We start from the raw sequence: 22,358 nt of genomic DNA, 5'->3' as shown, positions 1-22,358 counted from the left end.
TACTGAAAAGAAAATGGTGTGAAAGGGTGACAAATTCAGACTAGTAGGCACATTTTTTTAAATCTTTTAGCAACATGTAATGGACGCCAAATTTCTGATTGTTATCAATTTTAAAAACAATTGTCCTGTTAAGATACTTGATTATTTTTTTTGGAAGTATTTATGCAAGAGTAGACATATCCAGTAAATTATTCAGGCTCGAGTCAAATGTTATCAAAAGCCAGGAAGAAGTTCAGACAATCAGATCTGATAAATGTCAAGTGACATCCTTAAGGTGCTTGTGCTAGATGCATGTTTAGCACTTTTCTACTGTCTAAAATCTGTAAACAGCATTTGTCAGTAAAGTTATTGTTTGACGTGTTTGCTTTTAAATTTAAGTGACATATTCTACAATGTGAGCACATATACTATCGGTCAAACGTTTTAGAGCAAAACTGAAAAAAGGAAATATCAAAATATTACAAGTGGAACTTTTTCAGGTTACAACCTACAGATGTTCTGCAGCAATTAAAGTAAATTACACCTTATAATTTGAAGCAAACAATTTGCACGGGTGTCCCAGCTTCTGTTGATTACTTAAAAACCTGTCTGTGTTTCTTAAAGCAGAGTTGGAACAGACTGTGTTACTACACCCTCTGATGTCCTATTTGGATAATATTACACTGTAGATAATGGCAAGAAAACGGCAATTAACAAATGAAATGAGACAGAGGAATATTACCCTTAAATGTGTAAGCCTTTCATTTAGAGAAATTGCAAAAAAAAAAAATCAAAGTGTCAGTAAGTCCAGTGGTGTCCTACACAATCCAAAGGCAATTGGAAACTGGAAGAAACTCTGATATGAAGAGATCTGGCAGAGCCAAAGTCACCAGCCAATCAGAAGACAAGTTTCTGAGGGTCACCTGCTTGTGTGACAGGCGCCTCACAGCACAGCTCAACAGTGCAGGTTGACAAAAGCAAATCTCGGTTTGTCCTATGAAGAGGAGACTTTGTGCTGCAGGTTTGACAGACCGAGTGGCAGGAGGAAAGCCGTTTGTTAAAGGACACAATAGGGCCTCGAAATACCAGCTACAGACCACTGCAGAATGGAAGAAAGTCTTATGGATTGATGAATCCAAATTTAAAATCTTTGGTTCATCACGCAAGGTGTTTGTATGCCTTTGAGTTGGTGACAGGATGGCTTCTCAGTGTGGAGGAGCAGGAGGTGTGATGGTCTGGGGTTCTTTTGTCGGTGGCAGAGTTGGTGACTTGCATTCTGAATTGAGAGGGTTACCACAATTTGGCTGTTGTGTCAGCGAAAGGTGGCTACTTTGATGAACCAATAATATCAGAATGAAAGTTTGTACACTTAATGATTCCTTGGCTTATTTTCTTATGTAATATACTACCGTGGCTGTCCATTTGTCTGTCCAGGATTTTAAATCACCTGTCGCTCGCTAACCGTTTGACCTGAAATTTGGTACACATATACTACATGATGTCTACTATCCGCTTTCGGGGTGATGATTGACCTCCAAGGTTATTCCTCTTTTTATTTTTATTTTATTTTATTGTAGAATCAGCTCTCGGCAGTGATCAGCAGGGCGGCCGTGCAACGCATGTGTATGGGCGCCGTTCTCATTCCCTACCACCTTCGCCGTCACTTCCCCTACCTCTTCATATCTTAAATTATTCTTGAGGCAGATTGAAGACTTAAGTGCCAGCTTAAGTGAAAAATTAAGAAAAACGCACTAAGTAATTCCAACACAAACACTGACTTAATCAGCTTTAACACGAAAAGATGGCGACGAAAGAGGAGAAGCAGTGGGCCACTAGGGTGGAGAAAAGAAGAGCTGCTCAGGAAGGAACAAGCACATCAACCTCTCAGCAAACGAATGGTAAACGTACAGAGAAAGAGAATGAAAATGATGAATGCTGAAGTCAAGTGGATTAGTGCAGTGCGCCGTTACTGGTTTGTTATATTTGCCTTTGTTTATTTGTTCTGTGCTTTGATTTCATTAAGACATTACTCTGTGTGCATTTCCAGAAACTCATCTAAAAAAATGAGGTGTTCTAAAATTTTTGACTGGTAGTGTACAAATTAAACGAATATGCCACAAAAGTGCTTTTTATATGTTAAATTTGTAGTGATGGCCGAGAAAAAAATTTTTCATCTCATGTCTTCAAATGGACCAGAGATAAGAAAGTTTCTAGTAGACCCAATGTCTATGGTGATCAATGTGGAACAACAGCCAACAACATCAAAACATCTGTGAAAATAAATCTCACATTACTGGTGTCGCTTATTCCACATGTCATATTATCCAGTCATATGCTCACAGTGTTTCAAGCAAATGTACTTTTACCAAAATATTTTTAAATAAACTACTTTTGGAAAACGTTCGTGTGAACAAAGATGGAATGCACTCGAACGTAATGAGCGTTTAAATTGAAGACCCGCCTCCTTCCCTTGTTCATTGGTCACAAATGCAGTCCGGTGAGTACTTGTTCATCGAGTAACATTGCATTTCACGTACAAAGTTCACTGACAGCCGCATACACTTAAAGATAACCAAGTAGGAACCTAATCCGGAAGAGAATGTGCCTCATACTTGTGAATATCCAAGATGTTTCAAGAAGCAGAAGGTCAGTTCACCCGTGTAGTTTCAGGGCCTACCACTACATAATCCCGAGGTACTCGATTTGTGGATATGAATATAAAAAGTGACGACAGGAGGCAGGTCTGCAATTTAAATGCTTTGTTCACGTCTGAGTGCATTCCATCTTCGTTTACAAAACATTTTTCTGGAATTGGTCTACTTAACATTATTTCAGTAAACGCAGATGTGTTTGGAGCATTGGGAGCAAATGACTGGAGGAGCTGACATGTCGAGCGCCTGACAAATGAGATTGTTAACCATGGACTTCTTCTTGAAATTATGAGGTTAACTGTTTTTCTCTGCCATCAGTACTCAACTATATTTTGTAAGTTATATTTTTTTTTATTACATATATATCATTTTTGTGAGCGTATTCCTTTAAGTGCCTTGTATAGTGACACACTACTGGCATCTTTGTGCTTTGCTTCCCCCAACTGCGCAAACCACTAAAACCTTCGATCAGTAACTCGACTCCTTTCATTTATTTTGGAAGCATTCATTTTGTTTTAAAGCTCAAAATTCTGAACACCAAATTAACAGACATAAAAATCCAATTTCTGTCTGGTCATACTGCCTGCTTCTCGGCCATGTGTGACACATTTGGATTTACTGATATAGAGCATGCACTTTATGTGAAAATTAATCACACCCATTTCAGTCTGCAGCCTTGTTTTTAAATATATTGCAGAAATAACCAAGTGAACCCTATGTAGATGAGCGCGCTCGTGATGATTCTTCTTCATTTGCTCATTTTTCTTAAAGGGGAACTGAGCAGGTTGTATTGCGTTGTTAAAATGTTGTGCCTCATTTTACATGTGCATTTCTGGCATTGCTTTTTTTGCTCCAAATGTTTATGGAAGCTCCCAGAATTCCACCCACACAGCCCGTCCACCCCCCTACAATTGTCCAGGGCAAAAGATGACCGGTCTACTGAAACAATAGTTGCTTACCACAGCAGCTGAGGATGTGATTCAGGCAAAGTTTCCTATAAACTGACAGCTTTATGGCAAACCTCTTTTGAGAGAGTGCAGTAACGACAATGTGTGCACAGTTCACTTTCGCAGGAAAAGACGTAGGAAATGTGAAAATTTAGAGAGGACTATTTTGACGTTTCTTGCTTGTGTGGAATGTACAGCTGGGTCAGCGCAGTTAGAATTTCCAGCAAGTGACTAATAACTGCTTGAACATTTGGTTCCCTGGTGTGTACACTTGCAGAGAATACCTTTTGTGGATTCTTTGGCATGTATGATTGTAAATATTTGATACTGTAATGCAATAAAATGCCTCACATTGCACGTCTGCAATGGACAAGCTGACATTCTGAAAGAGAGAGAGAGAAAAGAAGAAAAGCTTTATTTGTCTCTAGGGGGACAAATATAAATTTGGCTTTTTAAAGAAATTGTTTAAATAAGTAAATACATAAATAGGTGGATACATAAGTAAATGAATACACACACACTTTGGTCTGAACAAAGAAGAATATTAAAAACACAGAGACTTCAGACTTTGCTGTCACAGTCACAGTGAGCCATTATGTAGACGTATTGCTGTTGGTATACAGAAGCCTCACAAAGACCAAACTCAGTCTCTGCATCACAGCCTATATTAACGTCTGAGTCGACACAGCGGTGGTATCCTCCGAGACTTTGTAAGCTTCATTACTTCACTCAGCTTTTTCTTTAGCACATGTTGTAGTTCAGGGGTCTCCAACCTCATGCTTTCTAACGTTTATTCTCATAGCTTATTTTGCATTAAAACATCACAAAAATATTTTGTTCACCTGCAAGTGCATTTTGTATGTCTGTGTGCATTTTCTAGTGTAGCTCACACTATTGAATTAAAACCTGAATGCTGTCAAAACCAAATAATGCAATTCCAAATCCACAGATGTGACTTATTCCTTTGTCATTTTGTCACATGTCACTGTGTCACTTTATTCACAGGTCCGGTTGCATGTGTGATGTGTTGTTTAGTTAGTCAGATGACTGGCACTGAGGTGTCTGATGGAGTGGAGCCCCTCAGGTTCATTCTTCTGGAGTCATTTAAATGTTCGTCCGTCAGTCTTGTTCTGAACTTTGATTTCATGACATTCATGTCACAGACTCACAGAGGTATGGAGACCCAAACAAAGCTTGGTGAAGATTCTTCTAGTTATCTGGCTCTACTAAGCTCCTGAAATGCTGAGAATGCTGTTTAACTGCACATTATTTTGAAGGTTTACTAATATATAATATATAAAATTCAATGTCTCTCTCTCTGTTTTTATGTCTGTCCGCTTTTCATGAGAGAACTACTTAATGGATATAGATCGTTTTTTTTCTATAATTTGCTTGAACATTCTGGTTGATTTTGTGATTTCCCTCATCACACTAAGATTAATAGTTCGCTTGCGGTATCGATTTATTTGCGAGAATCTGAGATCCATGAAGTGGGCCAAGGGGAGAGGCTTTCCTCACTCGCGTGTGTCTTAACTCCGCTTAGCTAGCGAATGAGAGAACAATTGAATTCAACTTTGTTTGATATTTAACATAAAGTGTTACTTAGGTCTTGAGGAGTTTGAGTCCGGATATTCTCTCAAGTGTCTGCCACATTGAAAAGAGAGATTGCAATTCAGATTGTGGATTGTGATTTTGTGTTAAAAGGATCGTGACAGGATTTTTTGGAAAGATCGCCCACCCCTAATTTGACTAATCAAGTCTTCCAAATTATGTAGGATTCATTAACCCTTTGGCGAGCTACTTGGAAAGGGGTCTCGCGAGCGACGTGTTGGAGGCTCCTGCTGTAGTTCCTTCCTTACCTCTGGGTAAACACCCCGCTTCCATTCTCTCCGTGTCTTGTCCTGTTTCAGGTGTTGCAGACATAAGGCAGCCTTGGGGTTCTCTTTGCGACTCCATACAAGTTTGAAGTGCAGCCAAGACAAGCCGACGCTTGGGTTTGCATTTTGTTGCTGTTCGTCAGTAATTTTAAAATCCATTTATCCAATTTCTAGTCACTACTTATCAGTGACAAGCCAGAAACTAGATCAATTCTAATCTTAAATAAGGCTAGTAACTAGTAAATAGGCTCAGAAACAAAAAGAAGAAAAACTGTGAGAAATACGGAGCTTCTGTACAAAGTCATGGAAGAAGATATAAATATAAAAAAAGCCAATTTATTTATGTCAGTGTCTATTTCTTTATAGAGCACATTTAAAACAACATCAGTGATGCTGTAGCCAAAGTGCTTTACATTAAAACATATAGTAAACAGAAATAAAATAAACAGAAATAAAATACACAAAAACACAACACAAGCAGCAGTAAATTGAAACAAACAATTGACTAAGAGGAGGGAATCACTGAAGATCATGGAAAGTGAGAGAAGAGCAACGCGTCTCCAGTCTCCAGTTCAATTAAAGGTGACCCCTAATGTAATTCGGTAGAGAATTCCACAGACGCGGTGCAGCAGCTGTACAGCCCAGTCGCCCGTAGTTTTACACTTGGTATGAGGGGGCACAACTGACAGGTAGATCTCAGCTCTCTTGATGGCTGGTGTAAAACGTCTGAATTAGCGTACGTTGTTCTAATTCGGGGTGTTCATAAGAAATGTACTGATTTACTTCATGAAGTACAAGTACACAATAAATAAGAATAGTTGCTTCAGATATGTGAAATATTAAAACATGCGCTTCAGTTCAAATGTTTATAGTTTAACTCTTCTCGATTGTAGTAGAAATTTGTCGTTTCTCACCCTCTGATCAAGATCCATTGGCAGCTAGACACCTAGTAAAAGATCACAATCTTATTTTGTCATCTCAGACCTTAAAATGATACCCTGCATGCTTCTGTTTGAAATTTGTCATTTGTCACCTTCTTCATAGAAGGCTTGGATCACTGGTGAAGAATCAAATATCAAAAATATGATCATATTCTTGAGGAACAACCTTAAAATAGTATGAACCCTCACATGCCTGTGTTACGGTTCCCCATTTTTTTAAACGTTTTGTGAAAAGGAGTAACTTTGACCCCTCACACCCCATTAGAGGACGACTTGATGTGGCCTGCACAGCGTGAAGTCCTTCTGAGAATTTTTTACTGAAGACATTTATTGGTTTACTCTTTATCATAAGGGTGTCATTTCCTACACAAAATATGGTCCAAAAATGTCCTAAAAAATGAGTGGTTTTCAGGACTGGATGTCCAAAACACTCTGAGGCTAGAGATCTGCACTGGCAATCGGAAGGTTGCAGGTTCGAATCCCGTAAATGCCAATAGGGACTCTGCTCTGTTGGGCCCTTGAGCAAGGACCTTAACCTGCAATTGCTGAGCGCTTTGAGTAGTGAGGAAAGCACTATATAAATGTAAAGAATTATTATTATTAAAACTAAGGAGGAACCCAAAAAAGCTTGACATAACTAGACATCAAGGGGAGTCAAACGGTATGTCACAAGAGGGACAAAAAAACTGAAGTGACTTCAAGGCATTCAGAAGTAATTCTTATGAACACAATTAGCACCTATTTCTTTTCACTGCTATGCTGATGATACTCAGATTTATATTCCTGTCTGCAACTCTACAACAAATCAACTGCACAACTGTCTTTCTGAACTAAGATCCTGGATGGCTAACAATTTTCTTGATCTAAATCAAAATAAAATGGAGGTGCTTATAGTGGGTCCATCAGCTAAAGCCCAAATTGGTCTTGGACTTCTCGGCTCTTTGTCTGTCTTTTGCAAACCTCAAGTCCGCAATCTTGGTGTTATCTTTGACAGTAACCTCTCTTTTGAGAAACAAGTAAATTCTGTAGTCAAGACTTTGTCTATTAGGTAAGATAAAGCCTTTTTTATCTTGTAGGTATCTTGAGATAGCTACTCATGCGTTTATTTTTTCTCGCCTCGATTACTGCAACTCGCTGTATTCTGGGATTAATAAATCAATGATACACAGGTTACAGTTGGTCCAAAATCCTGCCACTCGGTTTCTGGTTGGGGCAAGAAAGTATGACTGTTTCTCCAATATTAGCTTCTTTACACTGGCTGCCTGTCAGTTTTCAAATTGATTTTAAAATCTTGCTGCTATTTTTTAAATCTTTACATGGGTTTGCTCCTGCTTATTTATCTGAACTGTGTGTTTTACATCAGCCATCTAGAATGCTTAGATCTTCTGGTCAGCTGTCTCTGGTTGTCCCTCGTACCAAGTGTAAAACTAAGGGGGACAGATAGGGTGTTGGCAGCTGCTGCGCCTCGCCTGTGGAACTCTTAAACAAGACTAAAGACTCAGTTCTATTCACTTGCACTCCATGACCTTCAGTAATACTGATGGTTTCCTCTTTGTGATTATATAACATTACTTCTATTTTTTATGTATTTATTTTATGTTCATATATTTTATTTCTATTTATGTTTTATGTTAATTTTTTTTTTTTATTCTTTTATTGTAAAGCACTTTGGCCACAGCATTACTATGTTGTTTTAAATGTGCTATATAAATAAATTGACATTGACATTGACCTCTTGTAATTAAGAACATGCTCATTTATAAGTTTTAACAAATTCACAGTTTTGAAGTTTGCTTTTTTTCCATTCAGACAAAAAATGAGAGCACGTCAATAATTCTCTGCACTTTTGTGATAGGGGGGCATGGTGGTCTTGCAGTAAGGAGACTCAGGTCCTCCCTGAGTGGTGTTTGCATGTTCTCCCCGTGTCTGTGTGGGTTTCCTCCTACTGTCCAAAGGCATTCTAGTTAGGTGAGCTGCTGGCACTGTGTGAGAGTCTGCGTATTCTCCCTACGATGGACTGGCGCCCTGTCCAGGCTTTGTTCCTGCCTGGCGCCCTATGCTAGCAAACACATCCCCCCAGACCCCCATGACTCTGGTCTATGACTATGGTAATATTTGTTTTCGGGTATGGGGGGGGGGGGGGGCTAGTTGTATTGCTTTCCCCACACTCACATATGGAAACACAGTGTGCCAGTGGTCACAGTGGTATAGTTTCAGCCTTGATCAGTCAGATTCTGTTGCTGTTTTCTCTCAGTTCTGCTCTACGTTTGCACCATAGAAGATCAGCGAGCGGTGATCAGCTGTTTAGGGGCTGAAGGTGTACATGGGACCAAAATCCTCACTGGTTCGTCTGAATGGTGGTGCTGACTTTCTCAGTGTTGTTGTAACTTGTGGATATGAACAGGTGTCCCAATTCTTCTTCATGCTTAACACTTCTCCGACCATTTTTGAACTTCTCAGTCCATTCATAAACACCGCACTGTCTCCGTATGGTGCAGAAAGCCTTCGATGGATTTTCGCACCTGGTACACCTTCAGCCCAGAAGATGCAGACCACTGGTCACCATTCTTCTTTGGTGCAAATAGAGGGCATAGCTGCCATGTTTATTCCTAGAAAGTAACCAGAGATACTGACTGATCAAGAGGGACACTTTACCACTGAGACCACAGACACACCATGTGTCCACGTGTGTGTCGGAAAATCTATACAACCAACCCAAAACAAAAATTCCCTTCTGTGCTGTTTTTGTGGTGCCAATCCTATATGAACGTGGCTGGAGAAGTAATTGTATTGTTGTTTTTATCTCCTACCATCTTTTGCCAGGTGGACATTCACTCACTGGTTTGCTTGCTCACTCACCTCACCCATCCCAAGACCTGGGCCTTTATTGTGTAATTGTGGCCTGTTGTATTTTACACTGTAACGCTCCATCACCACATATCCAGATGAGCACTGTAGCCTCTGCAGTACGACACATCAGGCAGGCAACTCTTCCTTCTGTCCCACTCTCCAGATGTTGTTCCCTTTGTCTTTCTCAGTATTTGTCTGCAACCCATCTGCCGGGGGTGAGAAGTCCTGGCTCAGTATTTTATAAATATGGTTTAGGGCAGGGCGGCACATTCTGTTCAATAAATTGAAAACAACACTTCAACTGGATATAAGCGACACAGGCTGCCAAAGCATGAGCTCAAATAAACATTTCTCATTACTCCTCAGCTGAAATCCTGGAAAGTGTCCCCGTTTATAATAGCAGGAAATGATAGCTGCAGCAAGCAAGAGAACAAGAAGTTACAGACTCCTGTCAGCAAGAGCTGAACTGCTTGTGCCCTCTGGTCGGAAATGCAGATCTGCGTCCTGGTAGTGAGCACCTAGAGGACTAGAGGAGACTCTCTAATAAATCTCTCTCTGAGTCCAGAATTCTGCTGCTCGCATCATAACTCGAACCCCGGCTATTCACCATATTACTCCGGTCTTGTAGCAGTTTCATTGGCTCCTGATTAAGTTTCAAATTGATTTTAAAATTCTGCTGTTAACATTTAAGGCCATTCATAACCCGCCCCTCCATATCTGTCTGGCCTTCTTCATGTTGCCGTTCCATCCTGTAACCTTAGATCCTCCATCCATCTGAGCTCCATGGGGAGCCGAGCATTCAGCCGTTCTGGAACTCACTACCTCACTAGCTTAGAAATATCGAATCATTTTCAACTTTCAGATGTAAATTTAAAACCCATCTGTTTAAAATTGTTTTTTCTCTATGATTACAGTGGCTTTGTTTGGTTTTAATTTTTATCCATCCATCCTCGTCCGCTTATCCGAGGTCGGGTCGTGGGGGCAGCAGCTTGAGCAGAGATGCCCAGACTTCCCTCTCCCCGGCCACTTCTTCTAGCTCTTCCAGGAGAATCCCGAGGCGTTCCCAGGCCAGCCGAGAGACATAGTCCCCCCAGCGTGTCCTGGGTCTTCCCCGGGCCTCCTCCCTGTTAGACGTGCCCAGAACACCTCACCAGGGAGGCGTCCAGGAGGCATCCTGATCAGATGCCCGATCCACCTCATCTGACTGCTCTCGATGCGGAGGAGCAGCGGCTCTACTCTGAGCTTCTCACCCTATCTTTAAGGGAGAGCCCAGACACCCTGTGGAGGAAACTCATTTCAGCCGCTTGTATTCGCGATCTCGTTCTTTCGGTCACTACCCATAGCTCATGACCATAGGTGAGGGTAGGAGCGTAGATCGACTGGTAAATTGAGAGCTTTGCCTTATGGCTCAGCTCCTTTTTCACCACGACAGACCAATGCAGAGCCCTCATCACTGCGGACGCCGCACCGATCTGCCTGTCAATCTCACGCTCCATTCTTCCCTCACTCGTGAACAAGATGCCAAGATACTTGAACTCCTCCACTTGAGGTAGGATCTCGCTCCCAACCCTGAGAGGGCACTTCACCCTTTTCCGTCTGAGGACCATGGTCTCGGATTTGGAGGTGCCGATTACCTTCCCAGGAGCTTCACACTCAGCTGCGAACCGATCCAGAGAGAGCTGAAGATCACGGCCTGATGAAGCAAACAGGACAACATCATCTGCAAAAAGCAGTGACCCAATCCTGAATCCACCAAACCGGACCCCCTTAACACCCTGGCTGCGCCTAGAAATTCTGTCCATAAAAGTTATGAACAGAATCGGTGACAAAGGGCAGCCCTGGTGGAGTCCTAATCTCACTGGAAATGGGTTCGACTTACTGCCGGCAATGCGGACCAAGCTCTGACACCGGTTGTACAGGGACCGAACAGCCCTTATCAGGGGGTATGGTACCCCATTCTCCCGGAGCACCCCCCACAGGATTCCCCGAGGGACACGGTCGAACGCCTTTTCCAAGTCCACAAAACACATGTAGACTGGTTGGGTGAACTCCCATGCACCCTCCAGGACTCTGCTAAGGGTGTAGAGCTGGTCCACTGTTCTGCGACCAGGACGAAAACCACACTGTTCCTCCTGAATCCGAGGTTTGACTATCCGACGGACCCTCCTCTCCAGGACCCCCGAATAGACTTTTCCAGGGAGGCTGAGGAGTGTGATCCCTCTGTAGTTGGAACACACCCTCCGATCCCCCTTCTTAAAGAGGGGAACCACCACCCCGGTCTGCCAATTTAATTTTTATATTTTCTGTATTTTCTGATGTTTTGTTTATAATGTGTTTTTTTTTATTTATCGTTTGTTCGGTGTCCTTGAGTGCTTAGGAAGGTGCCTTGTATAAATTAAAATGTATTATTAACAGCCTGTGGCGAGCCATATCAGCCCCCTCATGTACACTTCAGCTGACACGCGCTCAGCTATCCTGTCTAGGGCCTTGGATTTGTGCCACTGGTTTTGTATGTCCAAATTCTTTTAGCTCTTTCTAACCCACACCTTTATCTTGTAGTTTTTGTCATTTTAATTCCTTGGTGACGAGGCTCTGTAAAGTGTTTTGTGTTTTTTTTTTTTGTGGCTGATATTGTTGTCTCCTCTCGTCTACAGATATCAAAGTTAAGGAGCAGACTCTCGAAAACTTAATGAAGTAAGTAATCGTCACGTGTGCACGGAGCTTATTGTTTGAAATGGGGATGGGAGAGCTGACATATAATTTCAGAACTCAGGCTCACTTTAATTAAATTTAAAGACGGTTTCCATGAAGAGATTTGAAATCCACCCATATAAAGTTGCATTAGTGGATTCTGCTGCTTCACTCTACCTGTGCAGATCTGGATATAAATGCTGACAATGTGTAATAATAATAATAATAATTCATTACATTTATATAGCGCTTTTCTCAGTACTCAGAGCGCTATCCACACAGGGAGGAACCGGGAAGTGAACCCACAATCTTCCACAGTCTCCTTACTGCAAAGCAGCAGCACTACCACTGCGCCACCTGTGGGGATACACAATAGCAGCCCCACGACACGGTGCCTGTAAAAGGTATTCACCCCCCTGGATGTTTTTACATTTTATTGTTATACAACATTGAATCACAATGGAGTTAACATGATCAATGACTCTTTATAATGTCAAAGTCAAAGCAGACCCCTGCAAAGAGTCCTAAATTATTGCGTACTAGCAAAATACCGGCGCTTTGCAGTGGAGAAGAAGTGTGTTGAAGAAGTTATGAAAAAGAAAAGGAAAAGCATTTTAAAAATAACGTTGCATGATTGTCAATGTAATTGTCGTAGGCTTATTTTAGTATTGAGAGTAAATTTGATGATTGTAAAGAGTTTAATTTATGATTGTAGATGTTGTGTATGAGAAATGCCCATTTTTAGGATGTAAGCATCTCTTTGTAAACGACGCCCTCGGGCTGTAAAATGACCAAGCTGTCTGCTGAGCTCACTCTTGAGCATCTTAATGTACAGTCGGCCATGTGAGAAGCCAGCTTGTGTCAAGTCAATGGCAACCAGAGTCTGGCCCTGTGACTTACTTATTGTCATAGCAAAGCAGACCCTTACTGGAAATTGGAGGCGTTTGAATTGGAATGGGAGGTCAGAGGGTATGAGAGGGATGCGAGGAATAAATAGAGTCTCTCCTGAGCCAGTTCCAGTGAAGACATGTGCAGAGATTTCATCTGAAGCCTGGTACCGTTACAAAGTTTTGGTGGTTGTAAGTTTCATAGTAAAGCGGTGGAGTAAACGAAAAGGCAGGAGTCACAGGGAGGAGGCGGGAAGACGTGAAGCAAAGCCAACAATAACAGGCTTGAAGCGGTGGAGTAAAGAAGAAGGGAGCAGTCAGCATGACGAACAGCTGAGGAAAGTAAGGAAGAGAGTGAGGATGCACATGAGCGCGGGATGGCATTAATGTATATAGGCAGGGAGCCAACTACGTGGTAGTTGGGCGGACAGTGGCTGTGCGGAAAAAGGAAGAGAGACCGCATCGAGAGGAGTCAGATGAGGTGCTCGGGCATCTGATTAGGATGCCTCCTGGACGCCTCCCTGGTGAGGTGTTCCGGGCACGTCCAACCGGTAGGAGGCCCCGAGGAAGACCCAGGACACGCTGGAGGGACTATGTCTCCCGGCTGGCCTGGGAACGCCTTGGGATTCTCCAGGAAGAGCTAGAAGAAGTGGCCAGAGAGAGGGAAGTCTGGGCATCTCTGCTCAAGCTGCTGCCCCCGCGACCCGACCTCGGATAAGCGAAAGAAAATGGATGGATGGATGGACCGGGGGCGGCCCTTGTGCGTCTCTGCCGTGAAATAAATCGTCTGTTAACGGAAATAAGGAATGAAACCGCCAAAAGGAGAGGTCAGTTCCGAAAGTTCCTTACGGCATAATGGTGAGAACCGCCAAAAAGAAGACGTTATTTTCGAAAGTTCGATACGGGGCATGGCGCAAAATGAAACATACTTAACATTTGTAAGTACAGTGTAAAGGATGAGCATGGGAAATTTGGGCTTCTTACATATATCAGAAGTCGCAGAAATAGCGAGGAGGGGTTTCCCCTATCTATATATAGTTTAGGGGGTACACCCGTTTCCCCCACTTGGGTGTTGCAATAGGACATGAAACATATCTAACTTTTGTAAGTACACTGCAAGGAATGAGCACGCGAAATTTCAGCTTCCTACCTATATGGAAAGTGGGGAGAGTCAGTGAGGAGTCAGTGAGGGCTTTGCCTTTTATATGTAGAGATATAACACACTAAATAACTGATTGCATAAGATTTCATCCCCTTCACTGTGACACTCCTAGTTCATCACTGATGCAGCCAGTTGGTTTTAGAAGTGACATCATTAGTTTAATGGAGATCACCTGTCTCTGGTTTTAGTTTATGGCAGTAAAAACGTACCTGCATGTTTGTGGTGAGTCAGTATGGTGGTCTTAACTACACAATCTACACAATGAAAGCAAGCAAACTCTCCAAACAACTCCATGAAAAGTTCAAGTCAGGGGATGGAGACAAGGAAACCTCCAAGTCTCTAAATGTCCAGTTAAATCAATCATGAAGAAATGGAAAGAATACGGGACAAGTGTAAATCAGCTAGAGCAGACCATCCACAAAAACTGAAGAGAACAAGTGAGGTAAGACACCAAGAGACCTCTGAAAACTCTGAAGGAGTCACAAGCTACAGTGACTGACATTGGAGAGACTGTGCAGACAACAGTTGTTGGCCTGGTGCTTCACCAGTCGCAGCTTTTTAGGAGGGTGGCAAAGACTAAAAAGCACACATGGCATCTTGGAAGAAGGCACATGGGAGACACTGAGGTCAGCTGGAAGAAGGTGCTGTGGTCTGATGAGACCACAATTGAGCCTTATGGCCATCAGGCTAAATGACATGTTTTCACTGCACATTATTAAAAACTCGCCATCCCCACCGTGAAGCATCCGGCTGTGGGTTTTGCTTCTCTGCCATGGGCTCTGGAAGGCTTGTGAGGGTAAAATGAATGCAGCAAAATATGGAGAAATACTGGAGGAAAACCTGATGCAATCTGCAAGAAACCTGTGCCTTGGAGGGAGATTTGTTTTCCAGCAAGACGTAAAGCCAAACCTCCACAGGAATGGCTTGTAAACAACAATGTTAATGTCCTGGAGTCCAGATCTCAAACCAATTGAGAATTTGTGGCCGAGCTTGAAAAAGGCTGTTCACGCCTGGTGACACCTTGGCAGAAGAAAAGAAGAATGGGGAAAAATGGCAGAGCTGACAGAGAGAGAGACCTGAGCAGACAGACTGACGGCTGTCATGTCCGCCAGCTGCTGAATACTGACTTGATGGGGGTGAATACTTATGTGATCAGTTCTTTTGTCTTTTATATTTGTAATTAATTTGCAGAGATCTGTATTTCACTTTGACATTAAAGAGTCTTTTTCTGTTGATCAATGTCATAAAGCCAAATTAAATTCACTTAGATTTAATGTTGCATAAGAAGGAAATGTGAAAACGTCTAAAGGGGTGAATGCTTCTTATAGGCACTCTGTGTTCATTTGTAGCTGGATTTAAGTTGAATGTCATCCATCCATCCATCCATTATCCAACCCACTATATCCTAACTACAGGGTCACGGGGGTCTGCTGGAGCCAATCCCAGCCAGCACAGGGCACAAGGCAGGAAACAAACCCCGGGCAGGACGCCAGCCCACCACAGAGTTGAATGTCAAAAATGTTTAGTCTAGATTGTCAGTGGAATCTGAGTTTCTTCGTTTGCCATGTGGTTCGAAAGGGGGCTGGAGGTCTCCTTCATTTGAAGAAAATGTATTAACCAAAAGAAACCTGACCCTGTAATTGGTGAAGGATTATGGGTGTTTGCAGTATCAAAGAAAAGAAAAGTCCTTTTTCACAAGTAGCCCATCTGACACATACAGTGGGTGGAAATGATTATTTTGATCCCCTGCTGAATTTGTAAGTTTGCTCACTTACAAAGAAACAAACAGTCTAATTGTTATGTTAGTTTCATTTTAATGGAGAGGGACAGAATATCAACCAAAAATACAGAAAAACGCATTACATAACAGTTACAAATTGATTTGCATGTCATTGAGTGAAGTAAAGATTTGATCCCCTACAACCCAGCCAGAATTCTGGAACTCACAGATTGGCAATTACAATCAATCAATGAATTTCAGATACTCCTGATCTCAGCTAGTGATGTGTATAAAACCCACCTGTCCACAGAATCAATTTCTTTCATTCCAACCTCTCCACCACGATGGGCAACACCAAAGAGCTATCAAAGGACGTCAGGGACAAGACTGGAATGGTCTACAAGACCATCAGCAAGAGGCTTGGTGAGAAAGTGACAACTGTTGGTGTGATTATTCGGGAATGGCAGAAATATAAAATGACCATCAATTACCCACGGTCTGGAGCTCCATTCCTCAGGCGGTGAGGATGATCATGAGAAAGGTGAGGGATCAGCCCAAAACTACACGGGAGGAGCTTGTTAATGATCTGAAGGCAGTTGGGACCACCACAGTCACCAAAAACACTGTTGTTAACCGTAATGGATTGAAATCTTGCAGCGCCCGCAAGGTCCCGCTGCTCAAGAAGGCACATGTATAGCCCCATCTTAAGATTGCCAGTGGCATCTAAATGATTCAGAGAAGGCTTGGGAGAAAGTGCTGAGGTCAAATGAAACCAAGGAGGAGGGGAAATGTGGAGTATGTCCCAAAGAACACCATGCCATCCCCACAGTCAAGTACGGAGGTGGAAACCTTATGGTTTGGGTCTGTTTTTCGGCTAAGGGTACAGGACGACTTCACCGCATTGAGGGACCAATGGACGTAAAATCTTGGACGACAACCTCCGTCCCTCAGCCAGAACACTGAAGATGGGTTTTTCCAGCATGACAATGATCCAAAACATACCGCCATAGCCTTGTGCAGGTCTACAATCTTGTCCCTGATGTCCATTGACAGCTCTTTGGTGTTGCCTATGGTGGGGTAAAGGTTGGAATGGAAGAAATTGATTCTGTGGAGAGGTGTGCTTTATACACATCACAAATTGAGATCAGGAGTATCTGGAATTTATTGATTGATTGATGGGCACACAGCCAATTTGTGGGAGCCAGAATTCTGACTGGGTTGTAGGGGATCAAATCCTTACTTCACTCAGTGACATGCAAATCAATTTATAACTGTTATGTGTTGTGTTTTTCCTGGATTTTTGGTTGATATTCTGTCTCTCTCCATTAAAATATAAATGAGAGATGGTTAGTTTCTTTGTAAAATGAGCAAACTTACAAATTCAGCAGGGGATCAAATGCTTATTTCCCCCACTGTATAGAGGGCTTGGCTGGAGCAGGCGGCTGCCTTCTTCATGTCCCAGGTTGTTAAAGTTCTCTCATAGGCACGATGAGTCTTGTGATGAATACAGAACGGGAACATTTTGAGCTTCACTATCACCTTTAGGGAAGTGAGATCCGATGGATACCTAATTCTTCTTTCTTTGCTATGCAGGGGGCGAAAAGTGTATGAGCCACCCAGGTATATGAGTGTTTGCCAAGCTGCTGAGCAGCTTCTTGAAATCGTACGGCACAAGAGGGAACAGAACGAGGACCTGGGTAAGTTCAGCACATTACACACAGTATGTCATTCAAATGAATGAATACAATAAAGTTGAGCTGCTTTCCATTCCATATGCGCCCCTTCCTCTGAAACACATAATTTGTTACTTTATGTCCATCAAGGTTTCATGTGATAGTTGGGGTTTTGGTATATTCTTGCATTTCTGTTGTGATTTGACTGGAAAAAGACTAGAGGGTGAGGTTTCAGGGCATCTGAATTTCCATGTGACTTTCTGTAAAGAAGTTTCTGCCAAGTTGGTTGTTAACTCTTTGTGATGCTGATTACTCCCAGTGGCTTAAAAAAGCTGCAGCTTAACTCACACTTTTGAGGTTTATTTACAAATAAAAAGAAAAAAGACAATTCATACAGCAGGACTCTTGGTGACGTGTAAATTGACTGTTTGCAGAAGCCAATGCCCAATTGCCAGCAGCCTTTATGTAACTTAGCAAAATGAAGGGGTTCATTGGTTTTGTGGGTGACAAGGAAGGGAACACTGCTCAGCTTCCAACCTACACACACACTGGCAATTAAAAGTCTGCTTGGCAACAGTATGTTGTGCCCGATGACATCTGTGTAGAATCCTAGCCTTATGGTCGTTTTCTGTAATGTCCACTTCAAGACTTGGGACAACATACACAGCCACACCAGGCAATAAACAAAAGGAAAAAAACCCAGATACTTGTGGGAACTCTCTGTCTAATGCCTCCGAAGAGGTGAAGGCTACAGGCCACTCTTGGCCAGACGACAAGAAACCAGTGGCAAACACACACTGTGACCCCAGTGGGAAATCAGAAAATGTGAGCCAAGGCACAGGAAAACAGAGTCCGGATGCCAGTTTTTGGAGCCAGCTTCCTTATGAAGTGAGCAGTGCTGGCAGCTTATGCTGGCTTAGGCAGCAAAACATTTTTCAAAATTAGTATCACTAATATTTTTATGACTGCCAATCTAAGAATAAAAAATCCTCTGCATGTTAGTCATAGTGCCGTTTTCACTTCAGATGCTCTTCAAAACCCTCAGGGTAAAGCTGGAACGTCTCTGGGCAAAGTAATGCACAAAAATGAGATATTTTTGTTATATGATTATGTTTATGCATACAATTACTGACAAACAGAACATGGATCAAGATAGACCTCTTGAACAGATTTGTGGTAAATATACAGTGATGTGAAAAAGTATTTGTCCCCTTCCTTGATCTTTGCATATTTGTCACAATGAGTGGTTTCAGATCTTTAGACAAACTGTAGCATTAGATAAAAGGAACCAAAGGAAACATAAGACACCATTTCTAAGTTGCTGCTTTATGTACAGTTTTTAAGTTGTTCAACACCTCTACTGCCCATGCGAAAAGGTAGTTGTACCCTAAGTTAAGTTTTACAAACCAACTTGCAAAAGAGGTCAACACAATCGAGTAAACATCAGTCTGGGGGCTTGCTTGGAGCGAGTGTGACAGGACAAGGTGGCAAAATTGATCACCTCAAGTGACGAGCTCAGAACAAAATACAAGCGAGTTTCAATTCCCAGGTTACAAGAACCTTAACAGCTAGCTGTTAGATGGAAAGAGACATTGAACACGTTGAGGGAGGAAGAATGGAGGTGAGCAGCTTGTTCCACCAGCTAAGAGCTGAACGAGTCTGGATTTTGATTTAATGCTACACAGAAGTGGCATCAACAGGCACAGTTCATCAGCAGACCTGAGTGGGCAAGAAGGAGCACAGGACCTCACGAGTCTTTCCATATATATAGCTGCTGATCCACTGACTACTCTGTAGGTAGCTGAGCAAAGTTTATTGATTATTTGACTCAGTTGAGCCCAAGGCTTTTAACCAGTTGGGCATCACAGAACCCCACAGAGATGCTGAAACGAGCAGTTCATATCTGAAGAATCTACCGGTGTGTCAGAATTAAAGCATAGAAGAGTAGGCTGAAATTCCTCAACCGCACTATGAAAGACTGATGTCAAATTATGGTTGTGATTATTGCTGCAAACAAGGCCTGAAACTATGGGGGCAATTACTTTTCACATAGGTGATAGGGATATTCCCTGAGTCAAGAAAGTCCTGATGTAAAAACTGTACTGCGTGTTCACTTGGGTTCCCGTTCTCTAATATTGCATTTTGCCTGAAGGTCTGAGGCCATTCACATTCACAGCACTGCATTGTTGACATTACATTCCATAACATTCACAATCTCCCAATCCTGTTCATGGTTGTGGAGAGTCAGAGGCATCCGCAAGAAAGTAGAAAATGCAGACTGCACACAGACCACGACTGGGCACCAGGGGGCAGTGGCACTAACAACTGCGACACCGTGCTGCACTGTATTATGTAGCGTTACAATGAATTGTCTTACACTGCTTGCTGTCATCTGTCTGCTAAAGAGCACTTTGTCATGAAGACTGCTGTGCCGTGTTGAATGGTGCCCACCCAGTAGGAGCTGACTGCACACGCTTTTTTTTTTTTATATATATCCATCTACAGCCATTTCTGAAGATACAGTCTGTGTGGGGCTATCAAGAGTGGGCTCTGAAGATCAGAAGATAAAGGCTGGAACCTTGCGGCAGTTGGCATTGGTGGAACTTGGTAAGCCCCTACACTCCCTCATCATCACTGGACACCTTCATCCCATGGAGCTGGACATGCTGAGGCTGTTTGCAGTGGATGAGCAGAGTTTGGCTGCACTCAAAGCGGTGGACAGCTCCACGTTCACATCCTGAGACACATTTATGTGAGGGGCCTGACTGCTGCCTTCTGGGAGGACGCCCCTCCCAAATCAGCGTTGCCCACCATTCTACCTGAAAGTGATCAACTGCACAATTAGAGCTGCTATAGGATGGCCTTCCTCATTGTGCTCTTTACGTATTTGCTGGCTTTTCTGCTGCCACCAAACAGCTTGTGGCTTTTTGAAAAATGTGAACTGCATCAAGACAAAGGTTGGGTAACTTGAGGCTGTATGAATCATGGCGCCATTTGTACATCTCTCTTCAGATTTAAAGAAAAGATTAAACTACTTACTGGAAAGTTGTACTAGGGTGTTGTACCGTGTTAGCCATTATGAATGTAGAGAAAAGCCAAGCAAAATGCCACCTTTTATTGGCTAACTAAAAAGATTACAATATGCAAGCTTTCGAGGCAACTCAGGCCCCTTCTTCAGGCTACATCTTACCTGAAGAAGGGGCCTGAGTTGCCTCGAAAGCTTGCATATTGTAATCTTTTTATTTAGCCAATAAAAGGTGTCATTTTGCTTGGCTTTTCTTTACTAGAAAGTTAAAATTCTATTATGAAGGTCTTTAGAATTAAACTTTCTATCAACAATACATCTACCAACTACATGAGATTTTAAAGAAAACTGAAAGTCAGAGCATGTGAAGGAAGGAATAAGCTAAAAAAAAGTAAAGGCAGAAAGGAAAGGGGGAGAGTTGTTCCCAATTTGTGAATTTCCCCTTGGGATTAATAAAGAATCTATCTATCTATCTATCTATCTATCTATCTATCTATCTATCTATCTATCTATCTATCTATCTATCTAAACTTCTTTTTTACAATTTAAACACAGAAACGCTTACGAGATAGAAAGCAGAAATGAGAAGATGTATTGTGTTAGGAGGACAGCCAAGGCGGTCTGGTCAATATCATACATTTAATTTAAAGACTTCCTTTTATAAAACAATCTGGCACCCCTCATGCACACGAGTTAACCAGCAGTATACAGCTGTGTAGGATTAGAGCTTTTAAATTGAAGACCCGCCTCTCTCACTCATTCATTGGTCGAGAGCCCTGTCTTCAACTGAAAGGCACCATCCCATCTGAACGCCCTTCCAGTTCATGCACTGCTGTAATTAGTCTCTAAACATATGTATTTAATAATATTTTAGCCAAAAGAATACATGCATTTTGAGAATGTAATTGGATGACCTGACTTGTGGATTATGTAAGAAGAGTAGTGTGAGATTATTTTTGTAGATGTTGTAGCCTCTTTAGCGTTATGTTGTGTTTATGTTTTCCCCCCAAGAAAAACAAGCCAAAAATGTCCAATATTTTTCAACAAGAAAAAATGTTATTACATGTAAGAGAGAAACAAGGAAAGACCAAAACATCAACATAAATACAGTCGGGAAGGCACGTCCAGTGTCCTTCATGTGACATCAGTCACCAACGTTCCTTTGCACACTTTTCTTATGTTTTTTTCTGTCAGTGCCTGATCCATCCTATCGACGCGCCCCTTGTTTTATTGCTGTTGCAGATCCACTGCAGGCTCCCTCTTCACATTTTAGGGGTCTCTCGAACCCAACACCGTCGATAGTTATGACCGAATGAGCTGACAGATGGGGACAAATCACACAAGAAGAAAGGGAATGGTGTAAAAAGTGTTCTGTGCTTTTGTTAAAAAGAATAAAAATAAAACCAGAAACAGTGTCCACAGTGCAGTGCTCAAAAACTCCATAAATAAATAATCCATAAGTACAATTTAATAGTGGGGGATAAAAACGCAATAAATAAATCCATTCAAAGTAGAGGTTAAAAATGCAGTCACCAGCTCCTTCAGATCCCAGCCCACCTCTTTCTTTGTCCCACCAGGCTGACCCATAACACGCGAGATTCAGCAGCCATGCTCGCCCCACTCCTCACCACGCTTCTGCTTTTATATGTGGGGACGTGGCCCAGGTGTGCTAATTATCAGCTCCCGGACTATTTCTCACCTGTACAGTTCAGTGCAGAAATGCCCGCGCCGCATTGCGCCTGGGAACCGCTTAAGCCACACTACCATGCCCCCTCCTTAAGACGCGAGTGCAGCGATTATTTATTTTAAAAGGCAATGAGCCGCAGTCCTCACTTTACCACAGTGTACTACCTCGACACAAACTTCCACATTCCCCCTGACACAAACATTGACGGTTGCCATATTGTGAACAGTGTTGAGGAGGCTAATGTCTTTGTTGTTCTTCCACTTGATCA

General features: G+C 42.3%; 1 protein-coding gene across 1 annotated transcript in view; it reads left to right on the top strand.

The window, feature by feature from the left end:
- dph5 (diphthamide biosynthesis 5) overlaps nt 1–20,446 on the top strand; it is a 42,883-nt gene extending 22,437 nt beyond the window's left edge. The window contains exons 6-8 of the mRNA XM_028812423.2: nt 11,900–11,939; nt 17,299–17,402; nt 19,884–20,446. Coding sequence (XP_028668256.1) covers nt 11,900–11,939; nt 17,299–17,402; nt 19,884–20,119 — 380 coding nt within the window. The 3' untranslated portion in view covers nt 20,120–20,446. The remainder of the gene's footprint in view (nt 1–11,899; nt 11,940–17,298; nt 17,403–19,883) is intronic.
- The last annotated feature ends 1,912 nt before the right edge of the window (nt 20,447–22,358 follow it).

Source organism: Erpetoichthys calabaricus, chromosome 10, assembly GCF_900747795.2.
Source record: "Erpetoichthys calabaricus chromosome 10, fErpCal1.3, whole genome shotgun sequence".
NCBI classification, from domain to species: Eukaryota; Metazoa; Chordata; class Cladistia; order Polypteriformes; family Polypteridae; genus Erpetoichthys; species Erpetoichthys calabaricus.
The sequence above is the reverse complement of the archived record's forward strand: the minus strand, read 5'-3'. Positions and strand labels throughout refer to the sequence as shown.